At 32.0% G+C, this 21,885-nt stretch overlaps 1 protein-coding gene across 1 annotated transcript; it reads left to right on the top strand.

Moving 5' to 3' along the window:
- Nucleotides 1-14,679: 14,679 nt before the first annotated feature.
- On the top strand, nucleotides 14,680-20,127 carry LOC107433480 (extensin-2-like). The gene is made up of 3 exons (XM_025067044.3): nucleotides 14,680-17,123; nucleotides 18,017-19,473; nucleotides 19,617-20,127. Exons 1-2 carry the CDS (start codon nucleotides 14,840-14,842, stop codon nucleotides 19,435-19,437), a joined length of 3,705 nt encoding a protein of 1,234 aa, XP_024922812.3. The 5' UTR covers nucleotides 14,680-14,839; the 3' UTR covers nucleotides 19,438-19,473; nucleotides 19,617-20,127.
- Nucleotides 20,128-21,885: the final 1,758 nt, after the last annotated feature.

Below are 21,885 nucleotides of genomic sequence, written 5' to 3'. Positions count from 1 at the left end.
TGAAATTTTTCATAGTGGTTAACTTGCTTTATATTATGCTTCTTGAATGGAATCATAGGAAAGGCTTTGAAAATTTTATGGTTATAGTATTTTGTTTTAATTACTATCATTTTTTAATATTTGTTTTATTCATAACGGAGATGGACAATAAAGACATATAGCCATGGAAGGCCACAACCATGGAGGAAGAAAGACCCTACAAAGATGGTCTTGTTTTACTTTTGCCAAAAAGAAAAAAAAATGACGGTGAGTTGGAATGATATGACAATTATTTTACACATGAAAATAAACCATTTGGAATGGTGACTTGAAGTTTGATTTTTTAAATAAGTCTATTATGGGAATTTAAAACTTATGGGACTGCATAAAATTTCTTTTGTAGTGCAACTAGCATCTCTTTTTGCCAAACTCAAACCCAAAGTGATATCCAAATCTTAGGCATGTTCAAAACTAAATTTTTTTTTTCCCTATCCATTGATGCTTATATGTCATCCTCCTTATATATCTGCAAAAGAATTTCTTGATAAATTTCTCAGCGATCAAACTTCATTAATCCAAAAAAAAAAACAATGGAAGAAAACCATATGGAACAAAGAGAAAGATGTTAGATACAAAAAGGAGTAAGAAAGAGATCCATAGGGACAATTTACTACAGAAATTTGTAACTCTGCTTGACATGGGACTCGAGACCATTGGTTATTCTCAATTTCCTCGTGAACATCGATTGCTTGGTATTAAGTTTTCTATTTCTGGATTAAGAGTGGGAAAAAATTAGAGCAGAACAAGGGATTATTAATTAATGTCTAAAAAGGGGATTCAATTGAAGGGCTTCAATCTTATCAGAATTTAAATTTTCGTGGAAAATTATTTCCATAGTAAAGCACAAAAAACCTGGTTCCATTGTCGTCTTGACCCTGCTTAGTTTCATATACCTCTTCATCACTCCTATATTTAGAATTCAAATTGCCACTACTTTCCTAACCATCACCCACACGACAATCTCTCAGGCTCGCATGGATGGCTCCCAGAGCATCATGGGGTGGTAATTAGTGCAACATAAATGCTAAGTGGAACACACATGAACCAGTTGCTCCTCAAGTTGTTGTCAATTACAAATTAGTAGCCAAGGAGTGGTAAGTCAAAATCGACCTGATAAGAAAGCCGATGATTGGAGCTGTCAATCTAATGACAATGTTTAATGAATAAACAGAAAGCTGATATGGGGGCTCCTTAATTTCTCCCCCAAAAAAAAAAAAAAAAAAAAACTGAATAAGATGAAAGATTGGATTTTGGCAATGGAGATGTTAAGGTTTTCTTGTTTTGAATTTTTTGGTAGAAAACATTGGCAAACATGTATGAGACATTAATGAGTATGAGAATCCTATACCATGAGAACACTATCAAGCATTGAAAACCTGAGCTCTACTTCAATGGGCTTTGGAAGACTAGAGAGAAGAGTGAGAAAAGACATGTTTCACCCTTGTTACAGTACTCTACATTCGTCTCCCATGAGCTTAACGGTTCATTTGGGATGGAAATGTGCTTAGGGACAAATATTGATATATTTATCTGAGTTTAGAGATTAAAATCTCCCCAAAAAAAAAAAACAAAGTTTGGAGACCAACTTATAAATCACAATATAGTTGTAGGATTAATTATGTTAATAACCTTTACAAAAAAATAAAAGTAAGAGCATTTAGAAGGTTTTGATGCTTGGATAGCCTAATCTCCATCACTAAACAATGCTTAATTAAAATTCTTCTCCAATGGGTACTATTTAGAATTTTAAATTGAATAAGTTGATGTGTTAGGAGACTGAGATGAAAAAAGATACGAAAGAGAATAAGTTGTGAAATTATTGAGGAAAAAGGAGAGAGAAGATATTGAATATATGACTCAGGGTGTTTACTCTCTAAAAGTTAAGTTTTTACTTTAATGCCACCTTAGCTTGACAAACATTTTACACAATATCATTGGAGATGATTTTTTTAAAAATATTATCTCTTAGTTCAATGTGGCAAAGCATTTTTAAAATGGATAGGCCAAATGGACAAGACCATTAGAAATGCTAAAGAAATGGTATATCACTTGATCAACTTCACTCATCAATATTTCTACTCATTTGAATAACCAAAAAAAAAAAAAAAAGTTTCAAAAACAGTTTTATTAATCATATAATTTTTTATATATCCTTTTTTATTTTTTTAATATTATTATTTTATCTTTTTTAAGAATCTCCTTTGCATTCATTATTTAGAACCTTCAGCCTTCTATTATGCAAATAGGTAGAGATGGTAACTGTAACAAAAGGAGATAGTAGAAGAGTGAGAGAAGATATGTTATAGCAAAAAGAAAAGAAGAAAGAGAGCGTAGATAGAAGAGTGAGAAAATACATGTTTTACTCCAGCTACAGTGCTCCACATGCGTGTGACATGAGCTTAACGCGAAGGAATTATATATACCATTTGAACTGCTAGTTGTGAATGAAAATAAATTTGCATCTGGTTTGACCCTAACTCTATTCAAAATTATTGTTTGGCAATTAAGAAAAAGCAAGAGGAATCTATCCACAATGTCATAGACTTTTTTGAGAAGATTAGGGAGTGAGAAGCGGAGAAGCGATAAGGATCCATCTACTCTGATAATTGCCTCTATCCATGTGGGGGTGGTGGTGGGGTTGGAAGGCGTGGCCCTGATATGATTTTGACAATTTGAATAAATTCATTGATATTATTCTAGCGACCATACGATTAATTTTAAAATATGTATTTATTCAAGTCTTGATTAATTTTGAATTTCTACCGATCATAATGTTATTAAAAAAAAAGAAAAAGAAAAAAAGAAACGAAAAACCAAGAACTCTGACCTGAATAGGCGGTTGGTGCATTAAATATCTTGAATTTTTATTTTATTTTTTGGGTTAGAAAAATGGAGATCGTCCTGATTTGGATTTGAGACAAGGGGACAAAATATTGGGTATTTTGTAGTAATTTTCTTTCTGAGTTTCCTAACAAGAGGACATAAATTAAATTTTGTTTGGAATTATTAAAAAAATTAATTTAAAAAACTTTTGTTGATTGAGTATTCTCTCTGCCCAAGGCCACAAATAAGCCTTCCATGTTCGTGCACGTATTGCATGTTTTGTTAAATGCTGACAAATTAAAATGATTAGCCGTGGCTTTGATAATCTTGTGTATACAACAACCAAAAAAAAAAAAAAAAAGAAAAGAAAAGAAAAGAAAAACGCTGTATGGAAGTTCTTTTATCAAATGAGAGAAAATCAGGATCACATCTTTCTGTTGGGGCGTTGGGTTATATCTAGTGAATGATGAAATGAGGACGGTTGTATTAAAAAAAAAAATTATTTTTATTTTTCATTTTTTAATATGACATAAAACTATAAAACCATGTAAATTATTTTGATTTGCAATAGCCTTAATCAATTAGATTATTACAAAAGTACTTCCATTATGGACTTATTTATTTCTCATGATTTTCCCATAAAAGATGAATGTATCTGTTTAAAGTTTTATTAATCCAATAAATTCTATATGTGTTTCAAAAAAACGAAAGGAAAATTATATACATTCTGAATGATTTCATTTTTTTTGGCAAGAGCATTTATTTATAGTTTGCTGTTTCTTTTAATTTTATAAGTATAGCAACAACAAAATTAAGCTCTAAATTCAATTCTTAAAAGCTAACAAAACTTCAAGAAATAAGAAATTAAAGGCATCTCGTATATTATTTTACAAAATAATTTTTCATTTTACAAATTGAAAAATGATCAGAAATGCATCCAGTAGCTTTCTTGAAATTTAAAATTTGAAAAAAAAATTGAAAACATTATCTAAAATATAACTAAATTTTAGAAAACGTCCAAAAGGAATTTTATATGAATTTGAAAAATTTTGATAACAAATATATAAAATGATATAAATAATATTAATTCTTTTAAATATAAAAATATTTATTTTATACATATATATATATACACTATATATTTAACATATATCATATATGAATATGAATAATGATTATCATTGTCAAAAACAAATATTTTCTTTTCCATATAAATATATATCGTATTTATATTTACCGAATATAATTTTATCATTTTCATTGGTATAAAAAGATTTTTTGAATATCTTAGCTAACATATTTTTTAGTCCTAAAAATACAAAATTAAATTCAGCATTTTCATTTTACAAAACTGATTCATAATAATAGCTTTTGAAACCAAATGGACCCTAATATTCACTTGACAATTCAAATTAGGTTCAAACTAATTATACTTCCTTATTAGTTTTAAGAGAAAATCAGATACTCAAACTAATTACACGAGATTTTTTTTGTCTTTTGAAAAAAAAAAAATTGAAACTTTAATAATTTTTAAAATAGTACATATATCCTCTTCAAAAGTAGGATTTAACCAATTTGGTTCATCCTCAATTGAAGATTCAAAAAAAATGGAGATAAAGAATGATATGCTAACAAATGAGCAGCTTATTTGTTAACTTGAGTTTGAAAACTTCATCCCATCCCAACCCTCTGCATACTATTACAATGTTCAATAAAAGAAACTGATTCTTTAATTAGTCTGGTTGGGACAGTGCAGTGGTAAAACTAAAATCTAATGTGTTTTCAGTAATGATTCAAATTCGAAAAATATACCCCAATATATATATATATATATATATGTAAGAAAAAATGGTGTTATTACCAATATATATATATATATATATATATCAGAAAAAATGGTGTGGCTGTAATATAATCTTCTAATAATATAATAAAATTTTTATGCTCGAAAGCTCTCTGCCAAGTCCTAGCATTATTATTAATCAGAACTAGATTATATAAAACTTTAAATACTTACCTTAAGATTTTTTTTTTTTTCATTTTAGATTTTTAGTATACAAAAGTATTTTTTTTTTTAAAAAAAAGATTAACATTTAAAATCAAATGGGTTAATTATTATGAATTCCATTTTTATTGTCACATTATTTTGTTTCAAAACATCACTTATGTATTATTAGTAATTTATTAATTAGGATATTGGTTAAGACTTTGAAAAGTATAGGAAGGGAAGTTTATATAATTTTTATGATTTTGGACCTCACTTATAATAATTATGTTGTAAATTTAAAACAAGTAATAAATTTAAAACAAGTAATAAATTTTTGAATTTATTAAATTTAATAATTTATTAAATATTAAATTAAGGATAAAATTAAGGATAAGGATATATGGCTCTCCTTAATTTTATTTTTGATTTCATTTTTCGATTCAAAGGAAAGAAAGCATAGAGCTGAAATAACTCACTCAGAACGCCTTTTAAAGAACATGTCAAATGGATCACTCAAATCTGGATATACGAATTACGTGTTGACATATTTCTCACGTATTTGCATTATTTTTTTTTATTCATGTTTATATATATAAAGTGATGTTTGATTGCAAATAATTTAAGAACATTCTACTTCCAAAACAAGCAACAACAAATTAAACCAAATCATTTTCTGATATCAACAAAAGAAAAGTCACTTTTATATTTCGAAAATTATAAAAAAATATATATAATCACTTATATAATGCCATAAAATAAAGGGAAAAGTAAATTAAAAAAGAAAAATATGCATACTAATTTTGTTTTATATAGGCTATAGCAGGGGTGCAGTTAAGATTTTCAATACAGTAATATTACATATATTCATCAAATTTATTTACTAAATAATACATGTATTAAAATATTTTTAATTGACATATTCATAAAAAAAATTAATTCTGAATAAGTAAATTAAAAAAATAATTAAATATTATCACATTATCTATCATATTATTTGGTAAATAAATTGGGTAAACATTTTGATAACTTTAATATTAAAACAATAAGTTGGGCAAATTTTTGTAAGTAAAATTTGTAAAACATTTCCTTTTTGAGTAGAAATATTGTAACCCAATTAAAAAAGAAAAAATAGCATTAAACATCTAATAAAAATTGTTAACAGCTACTCATTGCTTGCTAATTTTATTAAATATTACAATTAAACCATTTATATAAAAATAATTAAAAATTTTCATGTTAATTGACAACTATAATTAATTTCTAAATAGATTAAAAGTTGTATACTTAAAAACTATTCAATTTATTTTCCTTTTTTTTTATAAAAAAAAAATTTTAGATAAACTATATCATCCAATAAAAAATTGAATTACTTGAGTTTCAAATAATTTACATCTTTTGATCCATAAATACAGTTTCAATGTAAATCACATTATTTATTATAATTTTACTTTTTTGGCTTTGATTAATATTTGAAAAAAAAATCACAAATAAGTAACTTAATTGCAACATTTATCAAAACATATTGGTGAATTTGCCTAAAGGAAAAAAAAATGTTAAATTGAAACTTCAGTAAAAATATGGGATATATGTTGTTATTATCCCTAAGAAATTATGTTAGTTATCTTAAATATTTGATATAAACTAAGGAAAAATCAAACTCCAATAGTGTTAAATTAATACCGAAATTTAAAAAAAAAAAAGAAAAAAAATAAATGTTATAGTAATATATTAGTGTTTCAAAGATATAAGAAGCTCAAAAAAAATAAAAAATAAATACTAGATAAACACTCATTGAGAAATTAGTGAGGGCAATATTATATAAATCTATTAAAAAATTAAAAATTTAAATCATAACTAAAAGTCTCACAAACCAGCTTGGAGGCTACTCCCTCCATTGCCCCCACGTTGGCTCAATCACTGTTCCGCCGATCCATATAATTTTGGATTAATTATACTTTAGTATTTTGTATTTTAGTAAATTTGCACATTAAGTCTTTTAAAAGTATCAGATTGAGCCTCCAATTGACATTTTGTGCCACATTAGGCCTTCCCTACAATTTAACTAATAGATGACAAACAGCTCCATCCACATGCCTCTCATGTGTCACCCTTACTGGGCGCAATTCGCCAAAAAATAGAGGCTTTAATGCAGTTTGAACCTCTCTGATTAAAAATTGGAAATTGAGTGCTTTTTTATCAAAATAAGAAGAGTTTGGAGACTTCAACCAAGAAGAAAAAAATATAGAACATCTTAGAGATTGAAAAGATACACCCTCCAAAAGTCTATAAACCCACCTTTTTATCTTTTCTCCTTCAGAGGAAGAAGGGAAAAAAAAAAAAAAAAATGAAGAAGGGAAAAAGTAAAAATCTTTCCTTTTTTAATTTTCCCCCCAATCAAGATGATAGAAAACAATTAAACTTTAATTAACATAAGGAAAAAAGGCCCTTTTCTATTCTTCTTATTCTTCTAATTCTTCTAGCATAATTATGAATTTTCCAATGATTAACAACTTTTGTGGTGGCAACGCTGGTAGCAATGCTATTTCTCTCTTGCCCAAAATCCAAACTTCTTCTCAACATGGTCTTGGAAACAACCTTCGCATGTTGGTAAACCCTAGATCACCTCAAAGCTTTTTCTTTCAATACTTCACTACTACTCCAAGAAACAAGATCAAATTGATAAGATGAGTGCGACATGGTCAACCTTTTTTATTGGGTGGATTAGGTTTCTATTCAAATCAATTAAGGAGATACTTTAACCATTTTCTCTCTCATATCTCAATTATGGCATCGTCAGATATGGTTTAATTGCCTTTTGATTTAGCGTATGTCTTTTTTTTCCTTTAAAGCCACTTTCGTTTTGGTGAGTTATGTTCAACAAAAGTGACATGTGAGAATCACATGGATAGTGTCGTTTATGATCCATTTGTTAAATTGTAGAAAGGACATAATGTGGCATAAGATGTCAATTGGAGGCTCAATGTGATGTATTTGAAATTTAAAGGCCTAATGTGCAAGGTTACTAGTGTATATTACTAATGTATAAGATACTAAAATGCAATTCGCTTTATAATTTTTTATGAAATATATATTTGTTTGTTGCATTCGATGAAAACCGATGAGATTGAACTATTTTGAATCTGGTACAATTAAAGTAAAACTAATTTAAATCTTATTGGATTAAACTTAAATAGTACAGTCTAAGTTAATTAGTCCAATTCCATTTAATATATGGAGTTTAATGTTAGATATTTTATGTAAATTAGTTATAATCATGTGATTCACTTACATGATTTGTTTACCAATAATGAGATTGGTTTATTTATTGACTTTTTCAGTAGAACCTTTAGCCCATACACTCTTTGTAATATTTCAATTAGCCCATTGAACTGAAGGATTTATTATCTCTAAAAGTCCAATTAACTTATTCCCTGTTTTATTATTATATTATTATTATTATTTATTATTTATATGTTATATTATTATTATTATTATCATTATTTATTTTGAATATATAAATAAATTGGGAATGAGTCATTAGCGAAATAATATGATACATACAATTGAGAGATTAGAGTTTCGAGGTATTTGTGATACCTATTTGGTGAAAACTTGAAGAAGAAAGGTTAGAAAGTAATGTGTCTATTAGGCATTGCCTCTGTTACTCCTGTATTCTGTTTTTATAGGTAGATCTAATAAATCAATGACTGCATTTAAAATGTTAGTAATTTAATTAAATACAGTTTTGTTAATTGTGTATAGATCTTGGGTTTATAGTGCTAATGTGATTGTGTATAATTATTCATCTATATTAGTATAATTGTTCATCTATATTAGCACTAACATTTAATCCATATATTCTCATATTCCCATTACTTAACCCCTATAATATGGTGTGTGACAATTTAAGTGCAATTGTTTTGGCCAAGAACCTAGTGTTTCATGCTTTGACCAAACATATCGAAGTAGATTTCATTTATTCGTGAAAAGGTTGCACTGATGTACCCAGGAGTTCGACATGTTCCATCGCTTGATCAAACAGTAGATATATTCACCAAAGCATTGTCGGCTCCACGATTGTAATTTCTTTGTTCCAAGCTGACAATTCGATCCTCTCCTGTGTCGGCTTGAAGGGGGCCGTTAGATATTGCTTTATCGTGATAGTGTTGGTGTAACTTCTCGGCTTGTATCTTCAATTTCAACTATTTGTATGATATGGTTTATTAGTTAGCAGTTGTACAATCCTTTAGTTGGATTTATTATGAGATTTGTACTTATTAGCTCTATTGTATAAAAACGGATCTTTACATCAATGAAATCAATCAAGGAAATTATTCAATTTCATTTTTCAGTAGCATAAACTTTATTAACAATACAGATTAGAGTGTTTATTTGTTTATTTTTTTGGGGACGAAATACTTGTCTTTATTTATACATTGGGAAAGTTTATGTTGGCATTTTTGTTAACCATCCTATAAATCAATCAAGCACTAACATCACTTTGCTTAGTTATCTACTATTAATAGGTTTTATATATATAGGTCCTTTATTAATTTTTTTGGCAATTGCAATTGCTGTTAAATTTTTTTTATTGTTTCTTTTTGTTTGTTCTTTGTACTCTTCAATTCATTGATGTATAATATAGTCTTCCAAACCCACATGAACCTAAAAATTTCAAATTATTTTGAAAATATTGTATTGAATACGCTCCAGTCATCCATTGCCGTTTGAAATTAATTAATTACTGTCATACGGTTCCAATTAATTTAATACTTCAATTAAAGATTCTCAAAATTTAACCGTTCTTGTACATGGTTGCATTAAAATATTGGTTAATGCCATTTAAAAAAAATAACAAAAAGATAGACAGGCAATTAATTAGGCAACGTGGTTAGTCTCATTATTATTTCTTCTTCTTCTTCTTTATTTATTTATTTTTTTTTAAATTACTGTTGGCAGTATGCGTTTGGACCGTGAGAAAATGAGATCAGATAATTGATTCATTCTGTCGGTGGGGAAGGAAATAATATTATACTGTCTCATTTCTTGAGATTCTTTTTAAACAAATTTTAAAAACTAAATGCACTTTTCTGCATTTAATAGAATGAAGATAAAAATGAATAATTATTGATTGTACATTTTTTTTTTTTAATCACTAGGGTTATTTGAACCAGAATCTCAGGATATTATTCTTAGCTTTTCCCCTAACAGATTAAAATGAGATCCTAATCATAAAAGTAATTAATTTTTCTGTTTATGCAATTTATTTCTAATTATTTTCCTCCTTGTATATAAATAACTTACTAGTTAGCCTCTTATCAGTTGCCTTGTATATAAATAACTTATTAGTTGGCTTCTTATCAGTTGTGAGGATAATATTTTGGTACTTATATGGCATTTACATAATTAAACAAAGCTAACAAAGTTAATGGTTATGATTAGAGACCATACTATAATTTAGTGGCAATGATCATAACTCCGAAGTTCCGGTACTAAAATTCTCATTCTTCAAATTATCAAACAAAAATAATATTATGAGGTCAATGTGATAAAAAAAAACTTACCGACTATTTTTTTTTTCTTTTTTTTTTTGGGGGGTTGAATAACTTATTATCGGACCATTACTCATGATTTTTACATATATGAAATTAAAGTGAGCTAAATGTTAAGGGGACGTTGAAATGTCGAAGAACATGTACATAGAGAAGAAAGAAAAAACTTAGAAATTAAAGTGTAAAAGCAAGAAAACGCCAAGAGCTATTGTTGGAAAAAAATAAAATAAAAAATGATTTCCTTAATCTAATGTAAATAAAACATATATTATAAAATAATGCTACTTAAATTATAATATGCTGTTTTCCATTTTTTATTTTCAATTAGAAAACTTTTTGGTGTGAACCATTAGATGTAGACTTTGCAACCTATACCATGACCAATACAATTCTTTCATGTATAATACTAAGACGCTGGCTATGAGGATATATACATCTCATGTTTATTTGTTTTGGAATTGAATAGTCCATCTGTTACAGTACAGTGCCAACTAAGAAGATCAGTATATCTTCTTTGATTAAGAATAATCTCAAGTCCATATAAATGGACAAGGACATATTAACTACTATTATTTATTTAGCCAAACTCTTGTTTATTAGCATTTCAAATTGATAACTCTGTTCTTCCTCTTAGAAAAAGTTTTCTCATGCCATGATTTTAAATTCAAATTTCTCATTTTTAGATAATAAAAAATAATAATTTTGATACAAGTACCATTATAATCTTTATTTTTAGATAAAAAAAATGATAATTTTAATACAAGTACCATTATAATCTTTCACCTTGTGTTATATTCTTTTCTTTTATTTTTATTTTTTTTTAGAATTAATATATTATTCACCATCCTTAAGATTTGATTTAAATACAATTTAATCTATATATTTCAAAAATATTATCATCCTTCTTTTACTTTTAAAAAATCATTATCTTTCCTCTTTATTGTTTCATCTATATACCTTTTGAATTAGTAAATATTATCTTTACCCTTACAAATGTATTGATTGTAATTTTCAGAACCTAAAAGAATAAATTGTAATTAGTGCAACCTTTAGGGATGTATATATGAAATATACTTTTTTTTTTTTTTCCCAATCTTTTAAGGGGTAGTTGCTGGTCTAATTATGCCAATATCTTTAGTCAATGGATCTTAGAGTTTGAGACGATATGACCAGGATTCGGGCATGTGAAATTAATTAATGCTAGGGAAAAGTTTTGAAGATCTAAACATTGTCACTTAATTCCTTACCTAATCTCATTGATTTATAGTAGAAATTTCGTCTTAAAACTAGTATAACTAAAAGAAGCAAATGAATTCCAAAATAAACAAACACTTTAATTTATTATGTTTTTAGAATGAATACAAGTATGGTAGACTTAACCTTAATATTCATCTTAAATCTAATAAACTTGGCAAAATAGAGAGAGGAGAATTTTAGCTTTTGTAGATTTGATTTTGGGTTATAATTTCATATGGGTTTTTGTAAGCAAATCCAATTAGATAGCTTAGAACTCTAAACTACCTACAATTTTTTTTGGAAGAAAATAAGATTTTATCAGAATACCTACATTGATGATATAGTAAAAATTTATATTTATGTACACATTTTTTTTTTTTGGTAAGAAATTCCTGATTTTATTAAATATGGATGCTAGTGTGACAAATGCTAAACCTGGTCATATTTCATCTAAATTTTAGATTTAATTTAAATAACAATTTTTTTTGATAAACTAAAATTTAAATAACAATTGATAATGCATAGACATTTTGCCACATAAACATACTCAAATTAACCAGATCATATGATAAAACTCAATTTATACAAATAGAAAGGGTAAAAAGTTACCAACCATCTAGACAAAAAATTAGGTGAATATAGAACTAATCTACATAGACATTGACCAGAATACCTAAACCAACACTTTGCCTTTTTTTACACTTTAAATTTTTTTATTTTACTTTTGAAGAGGAAAAGGCAGATGGAAGGGGGGTAGTGGTCCTTTTAATGAGTTGGACATTATTAGCCACTCAAAATTGGGAAATCCTTTCATTCGCACATTTGCCTCTCATTTACTCTATCATTCCCACATCATCAGCATTCACTTTTTTGGGCTCCCTCCAAACCCCTGCAACATCCTTCCTTCCAAACTGTCCTCCACAACCAGCCTCCTATTCTATTACCCAATTTACTCTCTCTCTCTCTCTCTCTCAGATGCGTGCCTTTTTTATTTTTAATTTTTTTTTTAAAGGGGTCAAACTCTCTAAGGCATACATTGATTTTTTTTTTTTTTTTTTTCTTTTGGTAGATTCAAAGGCATACATTTTGGTAATTAATTCTAAGGCATACATTGATAGTAAAAAAGGAAACATTTCAAATTAATGTGTTCAAAAAGAAGGCCCTTGCTATAATAATTCCCTCTCAACAACTCTCTCTGTCTGTCTCTCTCTCTTTGCAAAGCTTTTTCAATCAGACTTTTTAGCCGTGCTTCATCACACGGCATTGACTGATGGAATGGGGACTTAGTGAGAGGATTAGCTAGGTGTATGTTTACTGTTTACACTCTTTTAAATGTTCTGAATGCTCATTGGTACACTGCATTAAACTCATTTTCTAGCTTTTTGACATAAAAATTTTTTATCTAAGGTTTTGATTGAACACAATACCAACCAAAATGACACTGAATTTTTCCTCATTTGGTATTAAAATATAATGAGAATTCATTGTTTTATATTGTTCTTTTTTTTTTTTTTTTTTTTGGGGACTTGGTACTAATTTTTTGGTTAATTATATTGGGACCATTTAGTTTACTACTGCTTTACACGTATCAGATCCATTTTCTTTCATTATGGACAAAATTCATATTAGCTGCTTAATGCCCACATGTATATTTTGGTGACTTTTTTTATTAATATAATTAAAGATTCTAATAAATTTCTTGAATTCTCACAAATACATATTGTCCAAAACCCTGACACCAATATTCCTTCCCTTTTTTATTTACCACTTGCTTTTGATACAGCTGTCCAATATTTAGTTACAAGAAAATCGATCTTCTAATTCAAAACCAAGCCAATGTGCTTAATTAGGAAAAGAATATCCAAATTTTAAGTTCTTCAAAAATGCATCAAAATGGTGGTCCAATGACCAAAATTGCGGTCTTTTCATGACAGTGGGGACAAAAATGTTCATGTTCAAAGGAACGTGCATTATTATTTCTTGCACACGAAATCTATTAATTTCACTGAGAATTATTTTACAAATAAAAATATATTCTCTTTACTAAAAATCTTTTCCTTTTTTTACTTTTCCCATCTTCTCTCTGTCGCGTTTCTCAAACTACCTACAAGAGCTGCAGGGGCACATCATTGATTTCACATGCTTGTCCCATAATTGAGAAACCCACAAATATTTATTCAATTGCAATTTTTTTTTTATCAATTTTTTATTTTTTGGATCTCATTTTAGTTTATGGAAGGTGGTCATGAACTTGCACTATAGACATTAGAAACATCTCCCTTTGTCTTTATCTGTCTCCAACTTACCCAAATACATTAGATTTTTATTAGCAAATTCATAAACCAATTAAGAAGTATCAATTTTATATCTAAAAACAAAAACCCTTTTCATTATTACATTACACAAGTTAAAAAAAAAAAAAAAGAATATAATATTAATTTTGTAGGCGTATTCGTGGAAGCTTCACGTGGCACCTCTAGCAGCCACTGGATTAAAAGGGGAACAAAAAAAATTGCAGATCGATCTCTCATGATTTCTGGTTATTTCCACCTCCCTTTTGATCAGGCTGCTACAAAAATGCCACGTATGGTGGTGTTCTTATATCGTCAACGTTAATCATTGATAGTATTTCAGATCTCTGTCTCTCTTCGTTTTTTTTTTTTTTTTTTTTTTCGCTCTTTAATTTGAAGTTTCTTTTCTTTCAAGATATAATATATTCACATCTTGAGGAGTTGGAATCATATATATAAATATATACATACCTATATAATATTATATTAGCATGATAATCCTATTGCATTATATTAAAAGAGCAGTTAGAGACTAGTTCTCAGGCTAACTGGGGATATACAAATGAACATTTTTTTAAAAAGGTAAATTAAATGGAAAAGGACAGCTAGAAAAAATATTTTATTTTATTTATTATTATTATTTATATTTTTTTGCATTAACCAAATTAAAGTAGGCCAAATTGAATTGGTCCCTTATGACAGCTTTCCTTCAACGACTCACACACACTATAAAATCATGCATATTCCTGCTTCAATACCCATTCACCCCTCAGCCGGCCTCTGTAGCCTGGCCTCTCTCTCTCTCTCTCTCTCTCTCTTCCCTGGAAAATTCCCAACTTTCCCGAGGGAAAAAAAAAAAAATACAGTGACGTACACTTGGCCTGAGCTACTTAATTTTCCAGCAGCTACCCATGAAGAAAATGGGTGGCGACCCTCCAAAGGGTCATCTTTGGCCTCAAATGGCCTTGACACTTGCTGTGTTGCTTGTTTCAAGCAATGTAGGATCTGTCTCTGCTGATCCTTACATTTACAGCTCTCCACCTCCGCCTTACGAGTACAAGTCCCCGCCACCGCCGTCGCCTTCGCCACCACCACCTTATCACTACAGTTCACCACCACCACCAAAGGAGCCTTATGAATATAAGTCTCCCCCACCACCTTCACCATCACCTCCACCACCTTACCATTACAGTTCTCCACCACCACCAAAGGAGCCTTATGAATATAAGTCCCCTCCTCCACCACCTTACCATTACAGTTCTCCACCGCCTCCGCCTAAGGAGCCTTACGTATACAAGTCTCCACCACCACCATCACCATCACCACCACCACCTTACCATTACGTTTCTCCACCACCACCAAAGGAGCCTTATGAATACAAGTCTCCACCACCACCACCTTACCATTATAGCTCTCCACCGCCGCCACCAAAGGAGCATTACGTATACAAGTCGCCTCCACCACCATCACCATCACCACCTCCACCTTATCACTACAATTCTCCACCACCACCAAAGGAGCCTTATGTATACAAATCTCCACCACCTCCACCAAAGGAACCTTATGTGTACAAATCTCCACCGCCACCACCACCACATGAGCCTTATGTCTATAAGTCCCCTCCACCACCACCAAAGGAGCCTTATGTGTACAAGTCCCCTCCACCACCACCAAAGGAGCCTTATGTATACAAGTCTCCACCACCACCACCACCACAGGAGCCTTATGTCTATAAGTCCCCTCCACCACCACCAAAGGAGCCATATGTCTACAAGTCTCCTCCACCTCCACCAAAGGAGCCTTACGTATACAAGTCTCCACCACCACCAAAGGAGCCATATGTGTACAAGTCCCCTCCACCACCACCAAAGGAGCCATATGTGTACAAGTCCCCTCCGCCACCACCAAAGGAGCCATATGTGTACAAGTCCCCTCCGCCACCACCAAAGGAGCCATATGTGTACAAGTCCCCTCCGCCACCACCAAAGGAGCCATATGTCTACAAGTCCCCTCCGCCACCACCAAAGAAGCCATATGTCTACAAGTCTCCACCTCCACCACCACCAAAGGAGCCATATGTCTACAAGTCTCCACCTCCACCACCAAAGGAGCCATATGTGTACAAGTCCCCTCCACCACCACCAAAGGAGCCTTATGTGTACAAGTCCCCTCCACCACCACCAAAGGAGCCTTATGTGTACAAGTCCCCTCCACCACCACCAAAGGAGCCTTATGTGTACAAGTCCCCTCCACCACCACCAAAGGAGCCATATGTGTACAAGTCCCCTCCACCACCACCACCAAAGGAGCATTATGTCTACAAGTCCCCTCCACCACCACCAAAGGAGCCTTATGTATACAAGTCTCCACCACCACCACCAAAGGAGCCTTATGTCTACAAGTCCCCTCCACCACCACCAAAGGAGCCTTATGTCTACAAGTCCCCTCCACCACCACCAAAGGAGCCATATGTGTACAAGTCCCCTCCACCACCACCAAAGGAGCCATATGTGTACAAGTCCCCTCCACCACCACCAAAGGAGCCATATGTGTACAAGTCCCCTCCACCACCACCAAAGGAGCCATATGTGTACAAGTCCCCTCCACCACCACCAAAGGAGCCTTATGTCTACAAGTCCCCTCCTCCACCACCTCCACCAAAGGAACCTTATGTGTACAAGTCTCCACCACCACCACCAAAGGAGCCTTATGTGTATAAGTCCCCTCCACCTCCACCAAAGGAACCTTATGTGTACAAGTCTCCACCACCACCACCTTACGTATACAGCTCCCCACCACCACCACCAAAGAAGCCTTATGTATACAGCTCTCCACCACCACCACCATATGTGTATAGCTCCCCACCACCACCACCTTATGTATACAGCTCACCGCCTCCACCACCAAAGAAGCCGTATGTATACAGCTCTCCGCCACCACCACCATACATATACAGCTCTCCTCCACCACCATTAAAGTCTCCACCTCCACCAAGTCCTTACTACTACCAGTCCCCACCACCACCCACTCCACATTACCCTCCTTACTACTACAACTCTCCACCACCACCTGTTCCCTACCCTCCTCACCACCATCACCACCATTTGATTGTTAAGGTGGTCGGAAAAGTGTATAGCTACAGATGCTATGATTGGGATCATCCTGAAAAGTCACACGACAAGAAGCATCTCAAAGGTACACTATCTTTCTTTGAATTCTAATTATTAGTCCTTTTTCTATGTAAAAATTAATGATTTACAGTCCCATCTTATGCATGCCAAGCAGTACCTCATCATGATTCTATGGAATCCATTCTACGTTCTATATTGTAGCTATGGTAAAATATGCATGTTTAATTGGCATTTTTTTTTTCTTATTTATTAAATCATTATTATTATTTTTTTTTAGTTTTATGCTTGAAGTTTGTTCTAGCTAGTTTATATTTTGTGTGGTCCACATTTTTTTTTTGGATAGGCTAAATATTTTTTCTTACAAGGGCGCCATGCAACTTTATTTTGAAGTCAAAACGTTGTTTTCATGGGCTTCCATCATATGGACTTTTTTTCAATTAGGCTTTTAATTTTCTTCCTTTTTTTTAAAAAAAAATTGTTTTTGTTTTTCACTAATGATATCACTTGGGTTTTAGTATTACTATTTTGTTATTTTTTATTTCTATATTACTAGATTTTTCATAGTTTTAGCTCTGCATACATCAAAATATTTATTGAGCTATATGTAAATAGATTAAACCCAACTTGCCCTTGTGGTTGTGGTCAATTAATCATTGCACATGTAGTCTTTTTAAATTCAAAGATGCTTATTTCAAAATAAAAAAATAAAAAATCAAAGATGCTCTTTTTTAAAAATTTTGCATTATTAAACAAATACATATTGTCCATAAATTGATCCTACAATAATTTTGTCCGAAACCCATGTGGATCAAACCAATTAATTATACTAAAAAATAGAAAGAAAACATAAAAAGTTGCTTCTAGCTGGCTTCAGTATAATTTGGTTGACTTGTAAGGCACCGATGGCGATGTAATTTTTTTTGTCCTAATTAATATTATAAATTAACCATGCAACAGGTGCTGTTGTTGAGGTAACATGTGAAGCTGGAAAGAAGGAGATCAAGGCTTATGGTAAGACCAAGATCAATGGAAAATACAGCATCACAGTTGAAGGCTTTGACTATGGCAAATATGGTGCCAAGGCTTGCAAGGCCAAGCTCCATGCACCACCCAAGGATTCTCCATACAACATTCCGACTAGCTACCACTTGGGAGACAAGGGTGCCAAGCTGAAGGTGAAGTCTAAGACCGAGGATGAAGTTGTGCTCCAAGCTAAGGCATTTGCTTATGCCTCAAAGAAACCATCCGAGGAGTGTGAAAAGCACAAGCCATCTCATCCTCCTTACGTGTACAAGTCACCACCTCCTCCAGCACCGGTGTATTACTACAAGTCACCACCACCACCACCGGCTTACTACTACAGGTCCCCACCACCACCGGCTTATATCTATAAGTCTCCCCCACCACCACCACCGGTTTACTACTACAAGTCTCCACCACCACCGCCACCGGCTTACTACTACAAGTCCCCACCACCACCGGCTTATATCTATAAGTCTCCCCCACCACCACCACCGGCTTACTACTACAAGTCCCCACCACCACCGGCTTATATCTATAAGTCTCCCCCACCACCACCACCGGCTTACTACTACAAGTCCCCACCACCACCGGCATACATTTACAAGTCCCCTCCTCCACCTTCTCATCCTGTTTTACCACCATACCACTACACATCTCCACCACCACCGGTGAAATCTCCGCCACCACCATACTACTATGTTTCTCCTCCACCACCAGTGAAATCTCCTCCTCCACCATATTACTACGTTTCTCCCCCACCACCAATGAAACATCCCACACCTCCATACCACTACACATCTCCTCCACCACCATCTCCATCTCCTCCTCCACCATACCACTACATATCTCCACCACCACCCTCACCATCTCCACCACCCCCATACCATTACTCATCTCCCCCACCACCAGTGAAACTTCCCACACCACCATACCATTACACATCTCCTCCACCACCAGAGAAATCCCCACCCCCACCTTACCATTACACATCTCCCCCACCACCAGTGAAACTTCCCACACCACCGTACCATTACACATCTCCTCCACCACCAGAGAAATCCCCACCCCCACCTTACCATTACACATCTCCCCCACCACCAGAGAAATACCCAACCCCACCTTACCAGTACACATCTCCCCCACCACCAGAGAAATCTCCTCCACCACCATACCATTACATTTCTCCCCCACCACCAGAGAAATCTCCTCCACCACCATACCATTACATTTCTCCCCCACCACCGGAGAAATCTCCCCCACCACCATACCACTACATTTCTCCCCCACCACCGGTGAAATCGCCACCTCCTCCGGTTTACATTTATGCATCCCCACCACCTCCTGCTCTCTACTAAGCTCAAAACGTTTTACCGCAAAAGGATTCCAATTATGTAAGTAAAACTTACTATTTTTATTATATTGAAAAAAAAAAATCCACTGCTACAATCGTTTTCATTTGGCATAATGTTTTCAATAAGCAAAGAAATTAACCATACACAAGTGATTTACTCTTCTGGGTATTGCCAATTTGCAGGTTTTAGTTTCAGAAATGCAATAAAAGAAGTCTCCGTGAGTAGAAAATTTCGTGACGACCAAGCTCAAAGTCCATGTCCGTTCAATAAGGTTTTGAAGGAATCATCAATTTCTATGAGCTACAACCTTTGGATTTCAAACCAGAATATTTCGACTTCTACGGTTGCAATGTTACATGTTGTTTTGGTAATTTCAAGTTGGAGCTGCTTTGATGGTGAACAACTTTGGAAGAGGAAAGAAAAGAAATTGGGGACACTGGGAAGTCAAAGAAAAGGCATGAACTAGCTTGGTTTTGTTTTGTTGCTGTTTGATTTTTCAATATTTTTATTCTTATGTGTAGGTTTTCATATATAATTTATTACTGTATAGAGTATGGCCTTGTAATTTTATCATTTGGTTTTTTCTATTTATTGTGGAGATTATGTTTTCTCAAACCTTCCTGTGCTTTGGGCCGGCACTGAGATTGTTAGTAATAAAAAAAGAAATAATATATTCCTGTTCTTTTCCCAAAATCTCTTATGGCTTTAATCTTTCTTTTCAAATCTTTTACTTTTACTTTTTCTTTTTGGCTTTATTTATTTATTTATTTTTATATTACTTTCACATGGATATAGTCATGAAAGAGAAGTTTCCAGTCCTACTTTATACTGAAAAAGTATAGTTCATTTGGTCTCTGTTCTGGCATTTCTTTTCTTTTTCACTGATAGACAAGAGCTATATCACAAATATACATGTGTGTATTTTCGCCACCAGGCAATTGGTTGTCCAAAAGTAGAGGGCAAGAAAATAGAAAAAAGGAAAAAAAGTAATTTAGGCAATTGGCTACATTGCTCTTGTTTTCCTGACATATGCTTGCAATTACAAAGTTATTGTAGTGCACTTTTGCTGTCTTTCTGATCTCCCTCATTCCCTGCTTCCCACCAACATTCATATAACCAGTTTTGCAGTGAAATAATAATAATAATAATATATAATCCTAATCATTATTACCAAAAATATATATATCTAATCCTAATCATATCAAAATATTTTAATTTATAAAATTAAAATACAATAAAAAAATGGTACAGTACAAATCAATCAGACTATATTGATTATTTGTATTGAATCCTCAATGAGCTCTAAGTGGCCAATATAAACCAAACATCGATATCCACTAAAATAATACTTACATATATATATATATATATATATATATATTCATAGATATAGTGGGTCTCCGTTAAGAATACCCTTACGTTATACTAATCTTTAATTTTTGTAATTTAAGAGCATTTTTAACGAAGATTCACTTTATACATACATAGGTCACGATATGAGGATAATTTTTAATCAATATAGTCTGATTAATCAATATAATTTTTAACGATAATTTTTTTTTTTTTTTTTTTTTAAATAATTTTTTCTTAGAGTTAATGTGATAGTAGTTGTACTTTTGTGTGTGTGTATATATATATATATAGAAATTTTATTGTATGCGATATCTTCTATAAAGAGGTAGATGAGAAGCATTTATCATTATTTAATTCATAAAATTAGATGCAATTATATGTAATCAAATGATCATTATTTATCAAAAGGTGGATGATATCGTCCATATTAACAAAATTGTATATATACATATACAAAAGCAAACACACGCCTATACACATTTACACAGTACACACATGCATACATAATTTTGCTATTAAGGATAAGATCACCCATAACATGCTGAAATATATTATCCTGATTACATATATCTTCTTAACTTATAAATAATCAAGCTAGTATATTTCTAAAATACATATAGTTTGATACCGACCTCCTCCATAATGGCATGATTTGTACATATGCATATGGGTAATAAATAATATTAATGGGTTGCAGCTTTTTTTCTTCATAGTACCATCCATATGTTTCCAATCCTCTCTGGAAATGTCGCTATACTACTACTGAATATTAAAATAAAAAACTGCACCTATGAAATTAACTCGAGTGGAATGTGGGATCCATCTATTTCGTCACCTACTGAGAAAGTTGGAAGTTTCGTACCAAGCTAGTTTCTAAAGATCAGCACTTGGACAAATTATTTATAAAATTAAAATATTTTATTATAAAAGAAATTAAAAAAAAAAAAAGGTGTGCTTAAAATGTTTGATACTTGTGACAATGTTGTGAAAAAAATCTCATCCAAATCAAAGAAAAATTTTTGTCATATAAGAATATCATTATAAATGAACGATATTTGTCGCGCATAATTCAAATATATACACTGAATTGCTTCTTAT

This window comes from Ziziphus jujuba, chromosome 3 (assembly GCF_031755915.1).
Source record: "Ziziphus jujuba cultivar Dongzao chromosome 3, ASM3175591v1".
NCBI lineage: Eukaryota > Viridiplantae > Streptophyta > Magnoliopsida > Rosales > Rhamnaceae > Ziziphus > Ziziphus jujuba.
This window is presented reverse-complemented; position numbering and strand designations above follow the sequence as displayed.